This window comes from Seriola dumerili, unplaced genomic scaffold (assembly GCF_002260705.1).
Source record: "Seriola dumerili isolate Sdu_G_001 unplaced genomic scaffold, Sdu_1.0 BDQW01000088.1, whole genome shotgun sequence".
NCBI lineage: Eukaryota > Metazoa > Chordata > Actinopteri > Carangiformes > Carangidae > Seriola > Seriola dumerili.
In genome coordinates, this window is record NW_019174343.1 from 12675018 (window position 1) to 12692566 (window position 17549).

Sequence of the window (17549 nt, forward strand, 5' to 3'; positions counted from 1 at the left end):
CCCAGTCCCAACAAACTTTCCACAACAGGAGGACTAGTCATGTAGTCCAGCATCCATTAGTTTTCTTTTGTATGATACCTGCACTCGGTTTGGGCTCCTTGGTGGACCTTTGGGCTCCCAGAGGTTCTGCATGGCATGGCTGCCCTGTGGCAGTGGTCTGTTTTGCCCAGTTAGTAATCCAGCCTTGCCTGCACTATTACCACATGTCAAAGACATAACAGACATCACTATATCAACAAATTTTTTCAAGTTCAAATTTAATTTTTGCCATACCAACTGTAAAATAAATGTTAGAATTAAAAATTACTAAGTAATCATTTATCATAATCATGAATTATCATCTTAAAAATAATGTGAATATAATGTCAGAAACTTAAGTAGTCAAAGTCTTTAATTTCTCTGCTCAGCTGGACCTTGTAGTGGCTCTGTTCATTCATTCAGCAGCAGGGGGTGGATGCAGGAGCTTGTGAGTTGGTGCCTGCTCCGGGTTGTTGTAGGTCTGTTGTGTAACATGGAAATACACGTGAACCGCCAGCAAGCAGCGGACAAACTGCGGCGTTTAGGAACACCCACTGTCAGACCTTCTGCCCAATCACACAACATATGCAATATTCGCCTGTCCAATCATCGTGGAGTGGGCGGGGTTGTGCCGTGCCGGCCTCACGTTGCACAAATGTGTCAAACGCTCCTGAATAGATGACGATGTAGCTATATGACTGGGACATAATTAAAAGAATATATACTTCCAATACGGCCCGGCGATCGATTTCATATACTCTAAATTTTTGGTTATTGAAGCTGAATCACACACGGATTCGAAAAGGTAAATATTTCTCCAGAGCATCAATAATTTGAGGTGTCTTTAGCGAGTTGGCTAACTAGCTAAACTAGCTAACCACCTCGCCCACGGCACTAACCAGAGAGAACAGTGGATGTAAACAAATGGGATTTAATCGTTGTCTTGTATTTTTTAGTGCTAGTGTATTTTTGAGTGCACATTGTATAGCTTTAGCCGAATGCTTTACATCTCTAAACAGGAAAGTGTGACTTGGGTGTAAGCCGTGGTCAGTTGCGTGTGTTGCTACTATGTTAGCTAAACGATATGTCAACCGTTCGATTGTGTGCTGCACATAGCAAGTGGCACTGGGCTGGCTTCTGAGTTAGTAACAAACTGTAACTAATGTTCCAATTTATAATGCATGAATAACAAGCGCAGTTATCATATTCTCTGTGTTAACAAGCTATCAGTTTACAATATACGGTACTATTTGAAACGCCAGCTCATAAAACCACTCAGCTTTACAGGCTTGCCAGTGCCAGGATTTACTAATTGCATCATCTTATACTTATGCTATGTCACAAAATGTAATTTGTAGCTGGTCAGATGTGTGGCAGTTTACACAATAATGCCATTACTCAGTGATGAATGGCGGTTGTGCTTCAGTCTTTAGGTGGAGTAGTAGCGGTCTCTCAGTCTTAAGCCTGATCGTATGGTGGTTGCTGAGGTTATTGAGGTTACTGGGTTCATGTGGGGAGGGGGTAGTGAACCGTCAAATGAGTGTCAGGTTTGTTTTGAGTGGGGACGGGTTGTGGTCTGTTGTTGAAGTCTGAAAACCTTATCCTTTTCTGGTGGACGAACGCACGTAAAACAGGTATCAGTGTTGGCTTTGAATTATCTTTCATATGCATTATGTTTTTCTGCTTGTCTGTATGTTTTTTTAATTTGCTTTGATAATCTTGGCTTTTGAGGTGAACCATAAACCTACAAGTTCACTATACTACCTCAGCTCCATACATATTTAAAAGGAGTCAGTCAGCCCCTTTCGACCTAAATCCTCTTAAGTATTTTCCCCCATTAAATAATTGTTAACCTTAAGGTGTATATAGACTGCATTTATATATTTCCAGTGTGTATATGATATTATATAATATTGTGATTTCATAATCAATGTTGTGGGTATGCTAATGTATAGGATATACCAGGTTTTTACTTCCATATATGCAGGAACTGTGTGTGCACCGTTAATGTACTATGTAGGTATGGCTCTGTAGGATTTCATTCCACCAGGGACAGATCAAAACATGTGACTAGAGTTTGTCTGAAAGGCTCTTTGAGATGACAAGATCATTCCTTAATTGAGTTTCATCTAAGTTGTTGCATCCATATACAGTTGAAGTTGAGTGTCAAAGAGGAAATATTAGCTGTGTTTTCACTCCATGCACAGTGGACCTGCAACCACAACTATACTAGGGCTTGTCAAAAATTAAATATGATCAATTATTATTGTCATCTATCAACTTTCAGAAGAGTTAAATCGTGATGATCTGATCTTATTATATTATTAGCATACAACTCTGTTGTCCAAATTCAGAGCAAGCCAAATTAGTTATTTAAGTTTTTCTTTTATTCATATGAAGGTTTTGGTCTCTTGCAATATTTTACAAAACAGTGGTACAGTTTATGTTATTTTGAAACAGTTTATTTAATTTATTTGTGATCTTGCATAGGTTTTTGATTGTAAGCACATCAATATTTGAACATGTACTCATTAACACCTTCTTTTTTTTGCCATATTACCCAGTCCAAAAGCCTAGTAAAGCCAGATTGGTCAAATTTGTCAACTCAAAAACGTCCATCTAAGTTCTACTTTAGGATAAAGCACAGTCCTGCTCTGTTCAAAGTTTTCCTTCTTATTTTTAACACCCCATTTAGTAATTTTATTGTTGTTTTTACAATATTAATAGCATCTGTAAATGCATATTTAATTCAGCATTCATTTATAAATTTATAGACATAAAATGAAACACGACTTTTCATACATATGGGTTAGTTTTACTGTCAATCAATTTGGGAGTCAAAGTAACCTCCTCCTTACATTTGGATCACAGTGTGTTTTGGACAAGAATTCAAACTTTGCTCGCTGAGAAGTGCTGGAGAAAAATACAGATCACTAACCTGGCCCAGCACCTTGACCCTAGCATGGCCTTATCTGGTCTGTTTGTGTGCTTTACAATTAAGGCAAGGCCAGAGCATCATACCTACACCACAGTAACCATGTGTTTACGTGTGCATGTTGTACAGGCATAATGTCTCAAGTAATAGGAGGAGAGCTTATACACTTTGAATTGAGCAAGCTGATTATGTAATCCTGCAGTGACGACCTGATGAACGACACAGGATATTTTCATTGCCTCCTGTTTGTGCCTCTCAGTCTTGTGACAACCAGGATTTACCTGCTTGGTGCTGCTTGTAAACACGCCTAGAAACACCCACTTGCACACTGTACTTATTGTTCCGTGTCCACCCCACCGTTCAAACTACTTGCATTTAAGTTTCAGTTAATTAGTGGCAGAGGGAGTGTACAGAAGACAGACAGTGGTAACGCTCACTATTGCAGTATTAATTCAAAAATGAGGTTGTTTAATCTCTGACGATCATCTGCTCAACCTCCTCTGACAAACATCCTCACAGCAATATTTCTTCTTGGGTCACTATAGCAAGCCATTTCAACATTTAATCGAACCACACTCCTATCTGTAATTATTATTATATTATAAAATGCCAGGAGAGGGACCTGGCTGACACCCCAAATAAGCAAAAGTAGAATATACAAAGTCAAACTGTCACAGTCTGTCTCCCTCCATCTCTGTCTCTGTGTTTCTCATGTCAGTGTCTTGTCTCACTACCTCGTGCATGGTGTGGTAGCTGTAGTTTGTGTTTGTTTATCACTGGTTTGATTAAGATGATGAAAAAAAAAGGCTGGCAAAAGGCAGTTGATTCAAAAAAGCAAATACATTAACTCAGTTTAGTTTATAATGAAGTTTAATTACTGAGTCTGAACTAAAGCCCATTTGAGAGGGGTTAATCTTTTTCTGTAAATATTTGAATAAGCTGTGCCATTTCTAAGTGTCTGTTACTCACAGGGCTCCTGAGCTGCAGCCGACCTGCAGGAGAGACAAGGAAAATGTCTCTGTGGGCATCAGCTGTTATGCAACCGAGTATCACATAATTATTGTGCTGTTGGTGGTGTGTAATGATTGGCATTTGGCAGAGTTGTACCTGGACTTGGCAGTGCTGATGGATGAGATGTGTAAATCATAGATGATGGGAGTGAGTCAGACAGCAGTGAGTCACTATCATGGTCACATCGTCCAGTAATATTAGATAACATGGCAGATTGTGTTTGTTTACATTGCAAAGTTGAAAACATCATCTTATTACACAGAAAATTTTATATGTTTACATTTGGTTATGTTTGGGGTAATGCACTTTTTAAAAATTTTCCACCAACATTCTCTGGATCCTTTGCCACATATTTGACACGTCTACGTCTATTAATTTATTTTTTCATGTTTTTATTTTTTTATAAAGCTAGTGTTTTTCCCTGCCTCAATTGATATTTTCCATAGCAAACATGAGTGTAAGTAATTACACAAGTTGTGTTAGGTGCTACAATAAAAGCCATGCCTGGAACTTGCTCACCCAAATTGATTGGAGAAATCATTAAAGTTACATACTTGTGTCATAGTTAATATAAAATCTTTGAAAAGACACTTTTCCGTCTCTTTCTGAAGTTTAATTGGCAGTGGCATTCTTAACTCTCAGTGTGATTGATATCTGACATTGCATTTTTCCTATAAAATGAATGTTGATTTCTGATAATATTAACTGCAACAACAAGATACCATAAAGAATAGTGAGCTGCTGTATATCTGTAATTGCAAAATTCAGAAAACCTATAAGCAATGCAAATTTAGGTGCATTCATTAATTTCATTTCAGTTCTGAACTTTTTAAGGTATAGTAAGTAACATTTTATTCATAGCACAAAACAAGAATAGTGTGTCTGCAACTTAAGGCTTTGTGCAGGTTGTTTAGCAGGTATGGTGACTTGATATTTCCTCCTTAGGCTCTGAGGCCTCTGGTTTCTGGTTTCCAGTCCCACAAACTCGCACTCTGGGCACTACTGTTTTGAACAAATCAACTGCCTCACATTTTCAAATGGGAAAAAATGGAGGGCAGTGCTAGTACCATATGACCTGTGTCATAACACATTTTTTCTTCACCAGCCCTGAGGCGCCAGTCCTCTTATCTCTTAGCTTATCTATCTGCTACTTCTTCATCCAAGATCACCCTCCCTTAAATTAAATCCTGCAAACTTTATTCTGATAATGTTTCTTACCATCTCCCCTTATTTCCCTCTGTCTTGCAGTGCTCAAGGTAGACCCTTACATCCAACATTCAGCCCTGATTGAATGCCCACTAATTTATCGTCACCACATGGAACCCATTCCCTCTGTTGAACACATGAAGACCCTTCCCGACCACTTTAATTGGACAAATTAGTACTGATGTGTGACCAAAGCGCAGAGATGCCTGGGGGTGACAGCGGTCCAGATGGGGAGGAGCCTGCATTACCGTCAGCTGCAGGAGAAGGCGAAGGGGAGGAGAGGGTGACGTCAGGGCAGCAGGACGGAGGGGTGCAGTCCCAGGGCCTGAGGGGAGAGGAGAGCGGAGCTTCAGGTGGAGAAGTGGGGCAGGAAGATGAGGAGATGACTAGCGGTTCACATGACCTCTCTTCGTCAGCCAATCACAGCCCTGGGAGCGCCACTGGATCCACCTCAGTTTCAACCAAGAGGTATTTGCCTGATTGCATGTGCCCTGACTTTTTGACATATTCACGTCATACCACAGTGACCTCAGTGGCTGTCATATCTCCAAACAAGTTTTGTGTGTGAATACCAACGTACAGTGTTTTGATTCATCCATCTGAGACACCTTTTTAGTATGAATTTACTACAACCAGGGTTTTATTTTTGTAGCTCCGGCCCCTGCTTCTATCAGTTATAATGTTGTACTCACTAAAATTACAGTAGATTTGTCGTTCGGCCGATATTGGCCTATCACAGATATAGCGGAATTGGCGCATATATTCTCCGATATATCGATATCGGAATTATTTTACTACCTCATATTGGTATTGGCCCTGGCCCCAAAAATCCAATATCTGTTTGGCTTTAGAAGTTACCACTGATTATGGAGGTAAAAATGATCAGCACACCCATGATATTGCTAATTGCACAGGAAATTTTGTTTTGTAAACTGTGTTTTATATTTACAACCAACAGTTTGGGTTGTTATTTTACTCTGGCTTTGGTTTCTCTTCTAAATAACTTTATAATAAACAATAAAACCAATAGCCAGAGGTATAAAAATTAACAATTCATCTTTTGTTCGGCAGTGTTGTGACTGTGAGCTTTTCAGAAGCTGATATTGAAGATGTTGAAACAATCATTTAACACAAGGAAAAGTTTCAGTGACTCCCTTTCACAACTGCGTTACCATGCAGTGATTACAAAACGTTAGCCAAAATACCACTGTAAATGCCACTGTAAAATCCAATCCACCTTAAGCAGTAGCAGGTATTCATAAATTGATTTTCATTCCATACAGGTATGTGCTAAAACAAGGGGCCATCTGTGACCTTCCAGTCTAAAAACTTAAAAATATTGACTATACACCATTTGTGTTAGGTAAATACCATTGAAAATCACTTTACGTTTAATGAGCACCAAATCTACCGTGTGTGTGTGTGTGTGTGTGTGTGTGTGTGTGTGTGAGAGAGAGAGAGAGAGACCTAAATATGTTTATTGTCTCTGACTATGTAGCAGTGAGCATGCTGGCGATGGCAAAGGGCAGGCCCACAGAGAACTGATGATCACTGTGGCTGAGATGAAGAAGAGGCTTCCTTCAGACCAACGCAGTCGCAGCAAAGCCAGCACTGTGGAGGCCTTACATTATGCACTTAACTGTGTCAAACAAGTGCAAGGTAACCCAGATAAACTGACAGCTGGAAACATTTGTTGTTCTCAGAAACCGTCTTGTTTTTTTCTTTGATATCAGAGTAATGTTAGAACTCCCCAAAAAGCCTGATATCATACAGTTTTGTTTTACAGCAGCATGTGTGTGTTTTGTGTTGTCCTCTGTAGCCAATAGCGAATACTATAAACTGCTGATGAGGAATGGCCAGGATGAGAGGAGAGATACCACTGTTTGCACCCTGGAAGAGTTGGAAAGAGTCACCTCTGAACACACCCTTAAAAACACGGTATACAACACAACAACGCAAACACACAACACACAAGAATTGATGCTACTTCACTTTGTTGCCCTAATTGTGGCATACAGTTATCACACACGAGTCCCGACAAGACATAACCTATCGAGGATTTGTTCTGAACTGTTCTTATATCACATTTTTATTCAAGGCTGCATCACACACTCAAATACATGCATGCACGTGTACTTTTATTTTTGCCTCACGCCTGGGCGTGTGTGTGAGTGTATGTGTGTTTACTGCTTTGTGTGTGTCTGTGACTTGGCTCGCTTGTGTGCGTGTGTCTTTCCACATGTGCGTGTGTACGTCTCTATATGTCTGTGTGTAGGACTCCTTCGTGGTGGTTTTCTCCCTGTCGAGCGGCCGCGTGTGGTATGCGTCGGAGCAGGCTCCCAGCATCCTGTGCTGCAAGAGGAAGTTCCTGGAGTCGGCCAAATTTGTAGAGCTGCTCTTTCACCAAGACGTTAATGTCTTCTACGCACACACGGCTCAGCCGCACCTCCCACCCTGGAGCAACTCACACACAGGTTTGTACCACATTTCAGAAATTTTTATTCTATTTCATTTTTTTGTTTTGTTGTAAATTAAATGTAGTTCTATTCTAGCATATGTTGGCGAGGCAAATACAGACAAATACCAACTTACTCAGTCTAACGTTTTATGTATTCTTTAACTTTAGATTTTACTTATTTTAATTTTATTTTGTCTGCTTTGCAAATAAGTTTGTACATGATTATGGTTCTTTTCCAGTTTATATTTAAATACATATTCAACTTTATAACAGTGATTTTTACTTTTTCGTTGTAGTTATATATGAGTGTGTTCCTTTGTATGTTTTAACAGGCAAGTAACACACTTTTCTCTGTTCTTGGTGTCTACAGCAGGGGTTCTGTTTGACTGTGCCCAGGTCAAGTCATTCTTCTGCAGAATCAGGTCAGTATCTTAATTCTATTAAGGGACTTTCCTATTCTAGACTTCCCTAAATCTGTAATTTACACAATGACACAAACTTTCTTGGATGAGCACAAAAGATGTGAATTCCATCAGAAATGCTCTGCAGTTATGTCTTCTAATGGATGTCAGTAAAGCACAGCTGAAGGTCACTTTTCAAAGCTCCTCCTCATGCATCCTGACTATACAGCTATACACCTATAAAGATACAACAACCCAACTCAACAAGTTATTATATTTTAGGGGTGGGAAGGACCGTGAGGGTGAGATGCGCTACAACCCATTCCGAATCACACCTTACCTGCTGAAGGTGCAAGGAACAGGAAGCAGTGGGGGAGAGGAGGAGCCGTGCTGTCTGGCACTGGCTGAACGCATCATATCTGGATATGAAGGTACAGTTATCAGCATCAAAAACGGCACACAACACAACCAGCCCTGCCAGGTGAATAGTTAGCAATAAGCAATTTATGTAATTTTTTTGTATTTGGGTGCACTACTGCTAGGACATGCTGTGATGCATTTTAAAATTCCAGTGTTATTCTTACTGAAACCCACTCCAGAGATGTTTTTTGTGACAGTTGTGAATAATTGATTATTTTTACTTTATATTTTACTTTTACTTGATTTCACGACCCTTGCATACTCATGCATTGCATGTAATTTTTTCACTGAGCCATATATAGAGAAATATGTGCTTGCCCACTGTCCCACTGACAGTCCTGATGAGTATAATATTCATTCATGCAGCACCTCGGATCCCCATGGACAAGCGCATCTTCACCACCACACACTCCCCTGGCTGTGTGTTTCTGGAAGTGGATGACAGGTCGATACACACACACACAAACATGCACAACGTTGAGCTATTAAGTGGCGAAGTGCCGATGAAACTAATTTAACAGTTATTATCCACAGGGCTGTGCCATTGCTAGGATACCTTCCTCAGGATCTGATTGGCACATCTATGCTGACTAGCATTCACCCAGAGGACCGGCCTCTCATGCTGTCTATGCACCGGAAAGGTACGTGTTTAATGAAGGTGGGGACCAAAAAAGATTGTGGTTTAGGTCATTTCTAATAACTTTACAAACAGGCCATATTAGTATAGTTGGTAATTTGTCATTGAAATGGATAATTAATTGATTTGTAGAAATTATGAAGAGCACATTAACCGATCACAAGTTATTTGTTGAATCCAGAACTGGGATCCACCCAAGGGTTCACTCAGGGTTGTTTAAAGTGACCGATCAGTCATTCGGTCGACTACATTTTCATCCCACTCTTGTTTCTGACTTGAACTCTTGATGCCATGTGCAGTGTTGAAGTATGCGGGCCAGTCCCCATTTGAGCACTCTCCGGTGCGTCTGCGCTGTCAGAATGGAGACTACATCACCTTGGACACCAGCTGGTCCAGCTTCATCAACCCATGGAGCCGCAAGGTGGCTTTTATCATCGGACGGCATAAAGTCAGGACGTAAGGAGCAACAGCACACACACACAAAAGAGAATAATTAAAGTGTTTTATTCAAGCCTAAGTGCCTTCTATGTGCTCAAGTGGAGGGTTTGGTATTTGCGTGGTCTGTCCAAGAACCCACCTGCTTTACAGTAAAGTTCTGCAGCAGCATTGCAATTGCCAGAAACATGTTTAATTAAATGACATCAGAATAAAGATGACATCGCTGTGCTTTTGTCTTTGTCTGTAGGAGTCCACTGAATGAGGATGTGTTTGCTGCTCGTGCTAAGGAAGATTTTCCAGTTGCTCATGAGGAAATAAAAGATCTGCAAGCAAAGATCTATAAGCTTTTCCTGCAGGTGATTATTTCTGCCAAAATAATTAACAAGAATGTTAATCATTCAAATTAATGAAATATATATTATATTTATCAGAAAAGGAAATTGCAGGTTGTAGATTAATTCATACTAAGATTAACTTGCTTCTATGTATAACATTTTGAAAAGAATACTTTGGGTTTTCTTGGTTGGTGATATCAAAAAGAGTTTGTAAGACAAAACCTTATGGATGTCATTTGCCATCAATTTTGACATTTTGTTGCTCAACTAATTCATGTTTAAAAGAATATAGCAGACAAATCGATGTTGAAAATAACTAGAACATGCAGACCTAGACCACATACATGTCAATCTTTGTTTTTCTGCTTCTAATACAAACACACATAAACTGTAAATAGATTTATACTCACAAAATCCCTCCCACTCAAATGCAATTCAAACTCACCCTCATAGGCTGATTTTTTCTGTGATGTTTTACTTTTTTTGTCTATATGAGAGTTCCCTCACTTCTTTGTGTCGCTTTGCCTCAGCCGGTTCACAACAATGGTTCCAGTGGTTACGGCAGCTTGGGAAGCAATGGCTCTCATGAGCATTACATCAGCGTAGCTTCTTCAAGTGACAGCAACGGTAACCTATGGGAGGACTCACACCGGGAACCGGTGAGACATCACAGTGACATCACTTGTCAGGAAGCCAGTGGTAGCACATTTGCTCTTGCCAAGGTTGATCAAACTGATACACAATGTGTGTGTATTCTTGCAGATGACTTTGCAGCAGATCTGTGCTGATGTGAACAGAGTGAAGAGTTGGGGGAGGCAGGCTTATCTGGATCCCAGCCACAAAATTGCTCTTCTAGGCAAACCTGCCACAGGTAAATCAGTCCCACACATACTAAATATAAAACATGAAAACTATACTTTGAAATGTGCAAATATGTTTACATCGGCTAAAATGGCCCTTTATTCCCCCAGCACGTCTGCCTCCTGCAGCCTCCAACCCTGAAGTCAGAGATCATGAAGAAAGCAGGAAGCAAACTCACATTCCCTCTTATCAGCAAATCAACTGCGTAGACAACATCATCAGGTGTGTGGTGGTAGCATCGTTGTGCCACTCTTACATGATTTCAGTTTATTACGTGATAGAGCACCTAATTCCTTTCACATATTTGTGTTTGTGTGTTGCAGATATTTGGAGAGCTGTACAGGTCCGGCCCTTAAACGTAAGAGTGAATCTCATTCCCTGGCCACCTCTTCATCCTCATCCTCTACCTCAGAAGACGACAAGCCGTCTGCAGCCGGTGACACGGCTCAGGCCAGCGCAGATGGTATAACCACACAAACACACAGAGTCTTCTCTCATTGTTTTATAAAATTCTGTAATACTCCTTTCAAAAGCAACATGAACTGATCCTCATCTTGTTTCTCCTGTGCCCAGTTGTGGTGTTGGACAGTGAGGTGTCAGTGGGCCCTTCAGCTGCGGCTGTAGTGGGAGCGCCTCTGACAGATATCACAATGTCCACAAAGGCCATGAGTGTGATGTCAGTCACCAGCCAGTGTTCATACAGCAGCACCATTGTACATGTGCCGCAGCCTGAGTCAGGTACATAAACATACAGTTTCATCTGTGTGTCAGATCATGGAAGCCACTAAGATGCTCTTATGCAACTGTAGATCTGACATTTTAACAAACTGCATATGGGAGTTAAATCTTACTTAAGAAAAGCTCTTGATCACTCTCTTTTAGGAATTTATGAGCAGGGAGAAAAAACCTGTAAACCCTCTATTGAACATGTTTTTTTGTCAATGTTCTCTAACAGAGGCCACGGCACTGGAGGATGCACCAATGGGCAGTGAGCCTGCTGATGCTGCTCCCATCCCTGTCCGTCCAGCCCCGAGTCCTGCCACAGAGGAGCGAAGATTTGTTGGCCTCACCAAAGAGGTGCTGTCAGCTCACACCCAGAAGGAGGAGCAAGAGTATGTGGACCGCTTTCGCCATCGTATCCTCCAGAGCCCCTACAGTTCTTACCTGCAGCTGGACAACAGCTCGATGGCTCACTCCCACCACCCAGGTATGTATTTACTTGTTGAAATAACAAACAGCAGGTGTAGTAATGTTTACAAAGCCATCTGTTTAGTGAATGCTGATAAGATTTGAGTCCATCTCACCATAGGTGATTACCTACGTCCATTGAGTGCTGGTGGTTGGAACCGCTCTCGGAGAGGAAAGCCCAGACACAAGCGCCCCAAACCCCAGGGTTCCTCAGACAGTTATGCCTCCCCACCTGGCCCCCCTCGCCGTGTCCCTGACTCTTCCTGGCCTTCCTCTGAGTCCTCCCAGCCCCAGATGGGGGTGCCCTACAGCCAAACATCCCCACTACATGCACCATTCTTCCCTATGATGGTGACTCAGCCTGGCCCAGAGCAACCGCCCATGCCACAACAGGTGACTGGGGCAACTACTGTAGTCCTGCAGCCTCCAGACCAAACCCAGCCCAGTTACAACTTCAACATTATTCAGTCCAGTCAGAGCCTGCCAGACATGCAACCAATCCAGATGGAGCCCATTCAAAATCTGCAGAATATCCAGAACTTTCATACCATGCATCCCATAGCTCCAACCCAGACCATCAACCCTTACGTAGCTCCGGTCATGGCTGTTATCCTGCCCAACTGCCCGACTTTCAATGCAGGTTACCCGTCCATTTACCCACCGTCCACTCTCTCCATGATGCCCCAGACACCCATCACCATGACAGGCTTTGTCCCTGGCACTGCCCCCTTCCTGCAGCCTCAGTTCCAAGCCCAGCCAGGCCCCAACATGACCTCCCCGGGCGCTCTGCTTTGCTCACCCAGAGCCAGCTCCTCTGTTGGGGAGGAAGAGGAGACAGCCGGACCTCGGGCTTTATTTTCCAGCTCTCGCTCGAGTTCCCCTCTGCAGCTCAACCTGCTGCAGGAGGAGCTGCCCAAGCCGAGTGAAGGGCAGAGCAGCTCCGGGCACAACCACGCCGAGAGCCTCCACGAAAAACATGCCAACGAGGTGCGTCTGCTGCTGTCTATCAACCTTCAGCTTCAACATGCCTACTCTCTTACAACTTTGCTCTTCAAGTTTCAAAGAAGTGCATTTCCTATCAGTCTGTCAGTAGAGGGATTTTCATACATACCCAGTACAGTATATGTGGATGTACAGTGCAAAGAACTTCAGCTGAATTCTGGTTTAGTTCTGATCGTTAAACCTTTTCCTTGCTCAGGGTGACGCCCCTAGTGAGGCTGGGAACCATGATGCCCAGTCTACATCCAGTGAGCTGCTTGACCTGCTGCTGCAGGAGGATGCCAGGTCTGGGACCGGCTCCAATGCCTCAGGGTCTGGATCAGGGGAGTCTGGAGGCTCACTGGGATCTGGCTCTGGATCTGGATCCAATGGAACCTCCACCTCTCACACTGGTAAGAGGGAAAAAAAGCAAACACAGCCCCGTCATTTGACAATTTTCATGAAAATAATTCATATTTGTTAGTTATTATGACGTTTTTTTTAGCACATTAATAAAAATATTAAATGGTATTAATTATTGTGATGCGAAATTAGATAAAAATTATGTTTTTTTTTGGTTTTTTTTAATCATTGCAAAATTTCAAACTACAGTTGAGGACAGTGACTGACAGATCTCTTGATGGGTTACAGGCAGCAGCAACAGTAGCAAATACTTTGCCAGCAATGATTCATCAGACACATCGTGCAAAGCCCACAAGAGCCAGGAGGTTCCAGCAGAGCACCAACACAGCTTTGACACTCGGGTGGAGAACTCGATGTGGAGCATGATCCAGCACACACCTGAGCGAGTCATGATGACATACCAGATCCACACCAGGTACATGCACTGATACCCCTCTCAGTGCTTCCACTCCTGATAAAGAAAAAGAGAAAATCTGTGTTGTTAAAACATTTGATAGCTGTTGGCTTTGGCATCACAGATTGAAACGTGGCCAGAAAAGGAATGGGAACATGTTAAATGTTCAGTGACCCTTGAAACATGGAAAAATTTTACCTTATTTACAGAGTTTCTCTTTATGGGAAAATATGCTTTAAAAGCAATACTCTTGCATAAAAGAAATACATGAATAAAAGACGACACCTACTTTTGCAATGCTTGTTTTTGGAAGATAAACTATTAAAACCAAACCCATGTACCAGTACTAGCATTTCTTTCCATTTGACAGTCTCAAAGAGATTCAGCATTTACTTGTGGATTCAGCAGTTTGGTGTTTCAAAAGCTTTCAGCTGAATTCAAGTAAAATCACAATAAAAGACATCCTGTCGTTCCTTTTTGCGCCAGTCCAGCTTTTTGACGTTCAAATACCCTGTTAAACTTTTGAGGTCAAAGCTCTTTGAAATGGCCGGTAATGGCTTGCCATAATCTTCAGTTGCTTTATGACTCCCTGATGGTCTAGCTATCTCTCAAACCTGGATTACCATGGCAAATTGTGTGTCTCTACCTTTTGCTGCTGTCACCAGTGTCTAGTTGTAGCTGTGTAAGAACTCCTGTTTTAAAGCCGCCATCTCCTGATTTGATGGTGTAATGTCATCAGCAACTAGCAATAAATGAAGTGGATCCTACCACACACCCACAAACAAATATACAAGGGAACAGTAATGTCACTGTTTAGGCTATTTGTGACTACGCACATAGCAGCCAATTCACTTGGGAGAAGCAGCACACAGCATCAAGATCTACCTTCCTCACCTAATGGAAGTTCTTATACTACTACAGTAGAAATATAACATAACATTTATTCATTTGGCAGACACTTTTGTCCAAAGCAACCTAAAGTGAGGGACATCACTAAAGCTTCAGTGCAGTAGGAAATCTTAGCGTACTAAATACTACATCTATTTATTTTATAAGGGCAAGGAGATCAAGTAAAGAGGTGCAACAAATGTGCATAGTAAGTGCTAGTTAGGGCCTCCAGAGCCCCTCAAGTCTTAAAAGATCCAGGTAAATTAAGACACATGTGACAAGGTGAACATGAATGACACGGTATAGCAATTCTAAGGTTGTTTTAAGCTATTCCGATGCACGTACGCACAGGTCCGGTGTTGAATGTTTGTGGACGTGTGCCCAACAGCACCTCTAGTGAAAAAAATCCTAGGGAAATACTGAACGTGTCTGATCTTTGAATGTGAGGTGATCCTAATTCAGGAAAAAAAATAGTCTTTTGTCTATACTAGTCCCACATTTTTAAACTCCCCTTCTTTGTCCTTGTCTTATTTTACTCACAGGGACCAGAATGAGGTGTTAGCAGAGGACAGGGAGAAGCTTCGGGTGCTTCAGCCCCTCCAGCCTTGGTTTAGCCAGGAGCAGAGAGAGGAGCTAGCTGAGGTCCATCCCTGGATCCAGCAGCATACTGTCCCACAGGAGATAGATACACAGGTGAGGGTCTTCACACAGTCACCATAAACAAATTAGTTCTTATTGATCACCAGAACAACTTTTAACATGTCTTTGTGTTTTTCAGGGTTGTGTGACCTGCAGCTCAGGAGCAGCAGTCGCCCACTCCCCTCATCCACCTGCCCCAGATAGCTCATCCCTTTTGGAGAGCCCTCAGCAGGACTCCATCGGACCTGTGGTGGACACTTGAGAGACCTGGAACCCAAAACAACCACCAACACCCAGTTCACAGCGAACCAGCCCTGCCAGAGACCCACTCAGAAAGTCCCACCATGCATCTCTTCTGACCAGTCCAGAGGATTGGGTTCCTATGCTTTAGGTTGAACTTTAACTTGTTTTTTTTTAAGGTATTGGATGCTGGACCACGCCCTGAGGAGCGGAGGAGGCGAGAGAGACAGCATGTTCACTGGCATTTTTTCTCAGTCGGCCTAATGCGACCGCCTTTATAGGACCATGAATATTTTACCTCTCTTCTTGTGTTTATAGAGCCCCTGTTGGGGTTTAGTGTGTATTGAAGACTGACCAGATCCTTCGGCACCATGAGCCGCTTCATGCTCACTATAGGAAGAGGGTCCCGTGGTTGCTGAACATGAGCACTGTGTACCCGCACCCAGTTTGTTGGATGGGTGTGACTGGGTGACGAAACAAAGATAGTGCTGGCCCAGTTTGAGTATCAGAGCACACGCCTGACTCATCTCCAGTCACATGGCGTGCAGGTTGTACAGTACAACATGTGTGTGTACCACATCAACTCCTTCGATCCACTTACCATGGATGACACATAGTAGATTTTTTTCCTGATGGACACCAAGACAAAGACACATTTGCTGCTCTCTGTTTATAATGTTCAGATTCGAATCTTGTAAGTTACTTGTTATTGGAGTTTTTTCTCCTGTTCCTTAGATTGGTTTCCTCTTGTCCAGAGCATCAGTTTTTATGTTACTCTGACTCACAAACAACAGCAAACATGTTGATCATTTGAAATTGAACTTAGTACAGCCACATAAGTCCACCCCAGTACTTCAAACGTTCTGTAGTGACTCCTTTCCCCAGCCAGTATCCTGTCTGGTCATCACCCTACAGCACCTGTAGGTTACCTCTAATTGTAAACAGACACAGCGGGGCCCCAAATGTCCTCTGATCCTGTATTTACTTACTGATTGAATTTCCTCTTAGACTCTGCGTAGCTGTCTGTTTGACTGGCTGTGTGTTTGTGTGAAAGAGAGAGGCAGAGAGGAATTGACATTGATGTTTGTACCTGATTCAGATTGCAGGTGAGCTTGTGAATGTATGCGTGCGTGTACGCACTGACCGATTGTGAGCTGCTTCCTTCAACACAGTTGTTCAAGAGTGTAGGACAGACCAGGGTTTTCTACCGTTTTTAGATCGAAAGTATATTACAGTACCATGTATTTTATAGAAAATGTACACAAAACAAACTTCACAAAATGTATAAAAAGCCATTTGTCTTGATTTCAGGGACTGTTTGTTTGTGACACAAAGGAATGAATAAAAGAGCTATGACCTAACATGTACTTCAGCGTGATTGCATTATAAGCACAATACACAAAAAGTAAGTAATAGCTGTAGTTATACCCACTGTCATTCAGAAAAATCAAGGCTCAACAGAAAACTTAGAAAAAAAAAAAAAAAGCAGACATCAGCAATCAGGGCTTTTGCATAGGAAGAGTGTGATGTGTGAAGCACAGAGTAGGTTGATCCTGACATTTTGTAGACTTTGTAGTGTTCATTTTTTGTTGTTTGACAAACAATAAACAAAAAATTTAACTTAATTGAAAAATTTAAATTTATGAGCTATACTTCAGACCATGTGATGTGGGTGTGTAAATGAACACAAAAATATATTTTTGGTTAAATGAATAAATGAAAAAAATAATATTAAAACAAAATAAAGAAAACAAAAATTTTAACTAGCTTCTTTGTGGCTTGTCAAAATTAAGTTAATGTGGTGGGGTTGCACTTGGGTATCGGAGCAGAATTGCGACCTCACGACATACACAAGCTCAGCTGCATTACACTGTTTTATTCACTCCTAATGTAGTGCTCCTGTATTAATGACAAGATGACAAGGATTCACAAAAGTTCCCCTCCAGACATGTTCCAAGATATATAAAAATACTCTGTTTTAAATGATAATTTGTGTCTGATTCGGGTTTTCCATAAAAACAGTTCAGTTACCTGGTTAGAAAAAAAAAAAGTTTAGGAAAAAAAATGACACCTACACCT

The 17549-nt window shown here is 41.8% G+C and overlaps 1 protein-coding gene across 2 annotated transcripts; it reads left to right on the top strand.

The window, feature by feature from the left end:
- Positions 1 to 686: 686 nt before the first annotated feature.
- On the top strand, positions 687 to 16831 carry LOC111221955 (period circadian protein homolog 3-like). 2 transcript variants are annotated; one of them, XM_022745557.1, is made up of 22 exons: positions 687 to 823; positions 5213 to 5638; positions 6669 to 6829; positions 6990 to 7108; positions 7446 to 7644; positions 7999 to 8050; positions 8312 to 8460; positions 8816 to 8894; positions 8984 to 9090; positions 9386 to 9542; positions 9772 to 9880; positions 10390 to 10518; positions 10622 to 10730; positions 10831 to 10942; positions 11044 to 11183; positions 11294 to 11458; positions 11676 to 11927; positions 12030 to 12895; positions 13107 to 13299; positions 13538 to 13724; positions 15134 to 15284; positions 15370 to 16831. In XM_022745557.1, the coding sequence occupies exons 2-22, from the start codon at positions 5352 to 5354 to the stop codon at positions 15490 to 15492; spliced, it is 3846 nt and encodes a 1281-aa protein (XP_022601278.1). In that variant the 5' UTR covers positions 687 to 823; positions 5213 to 5351; the 3' UTR covers positions 15493 to 16831. The 2 variants fall into 2 exon arrangements, with proteins under 2 accessions (XP_022601278.1, XP_022601279.1); XM_022745558.1 differs by having other exon boundaries at positions 8002 to 8050.
- The last annotated feature ends 718 nt before the right edge of the window (positions 16832 to 17549 follow it).

Bases quoted from the DNA above. Each gene is read 5' to 3' on its own strand.
- LOC111221955 (XM_022745557.1), top strand. From the start codon at position 5,352: ATGTGTGACCAAAGCGCAGAGATGCCTGGGGGTGACAGCGGTCCAGAT. The intron at 11,184-11,293 runs GTATAACCACAC...TCCTGTGCCCAG, and splicing joins GGCTCAGGCCAGCGCAGATG to TTGTGGTGTTGGACAGTGAG. The intron at 11,928-12,029 runs GTATGTATTTAC...ATCTCACCATAG, and splicing joins GGCTCACTCCCACCACCCAG to GTGATTACCTACGTCCATTG.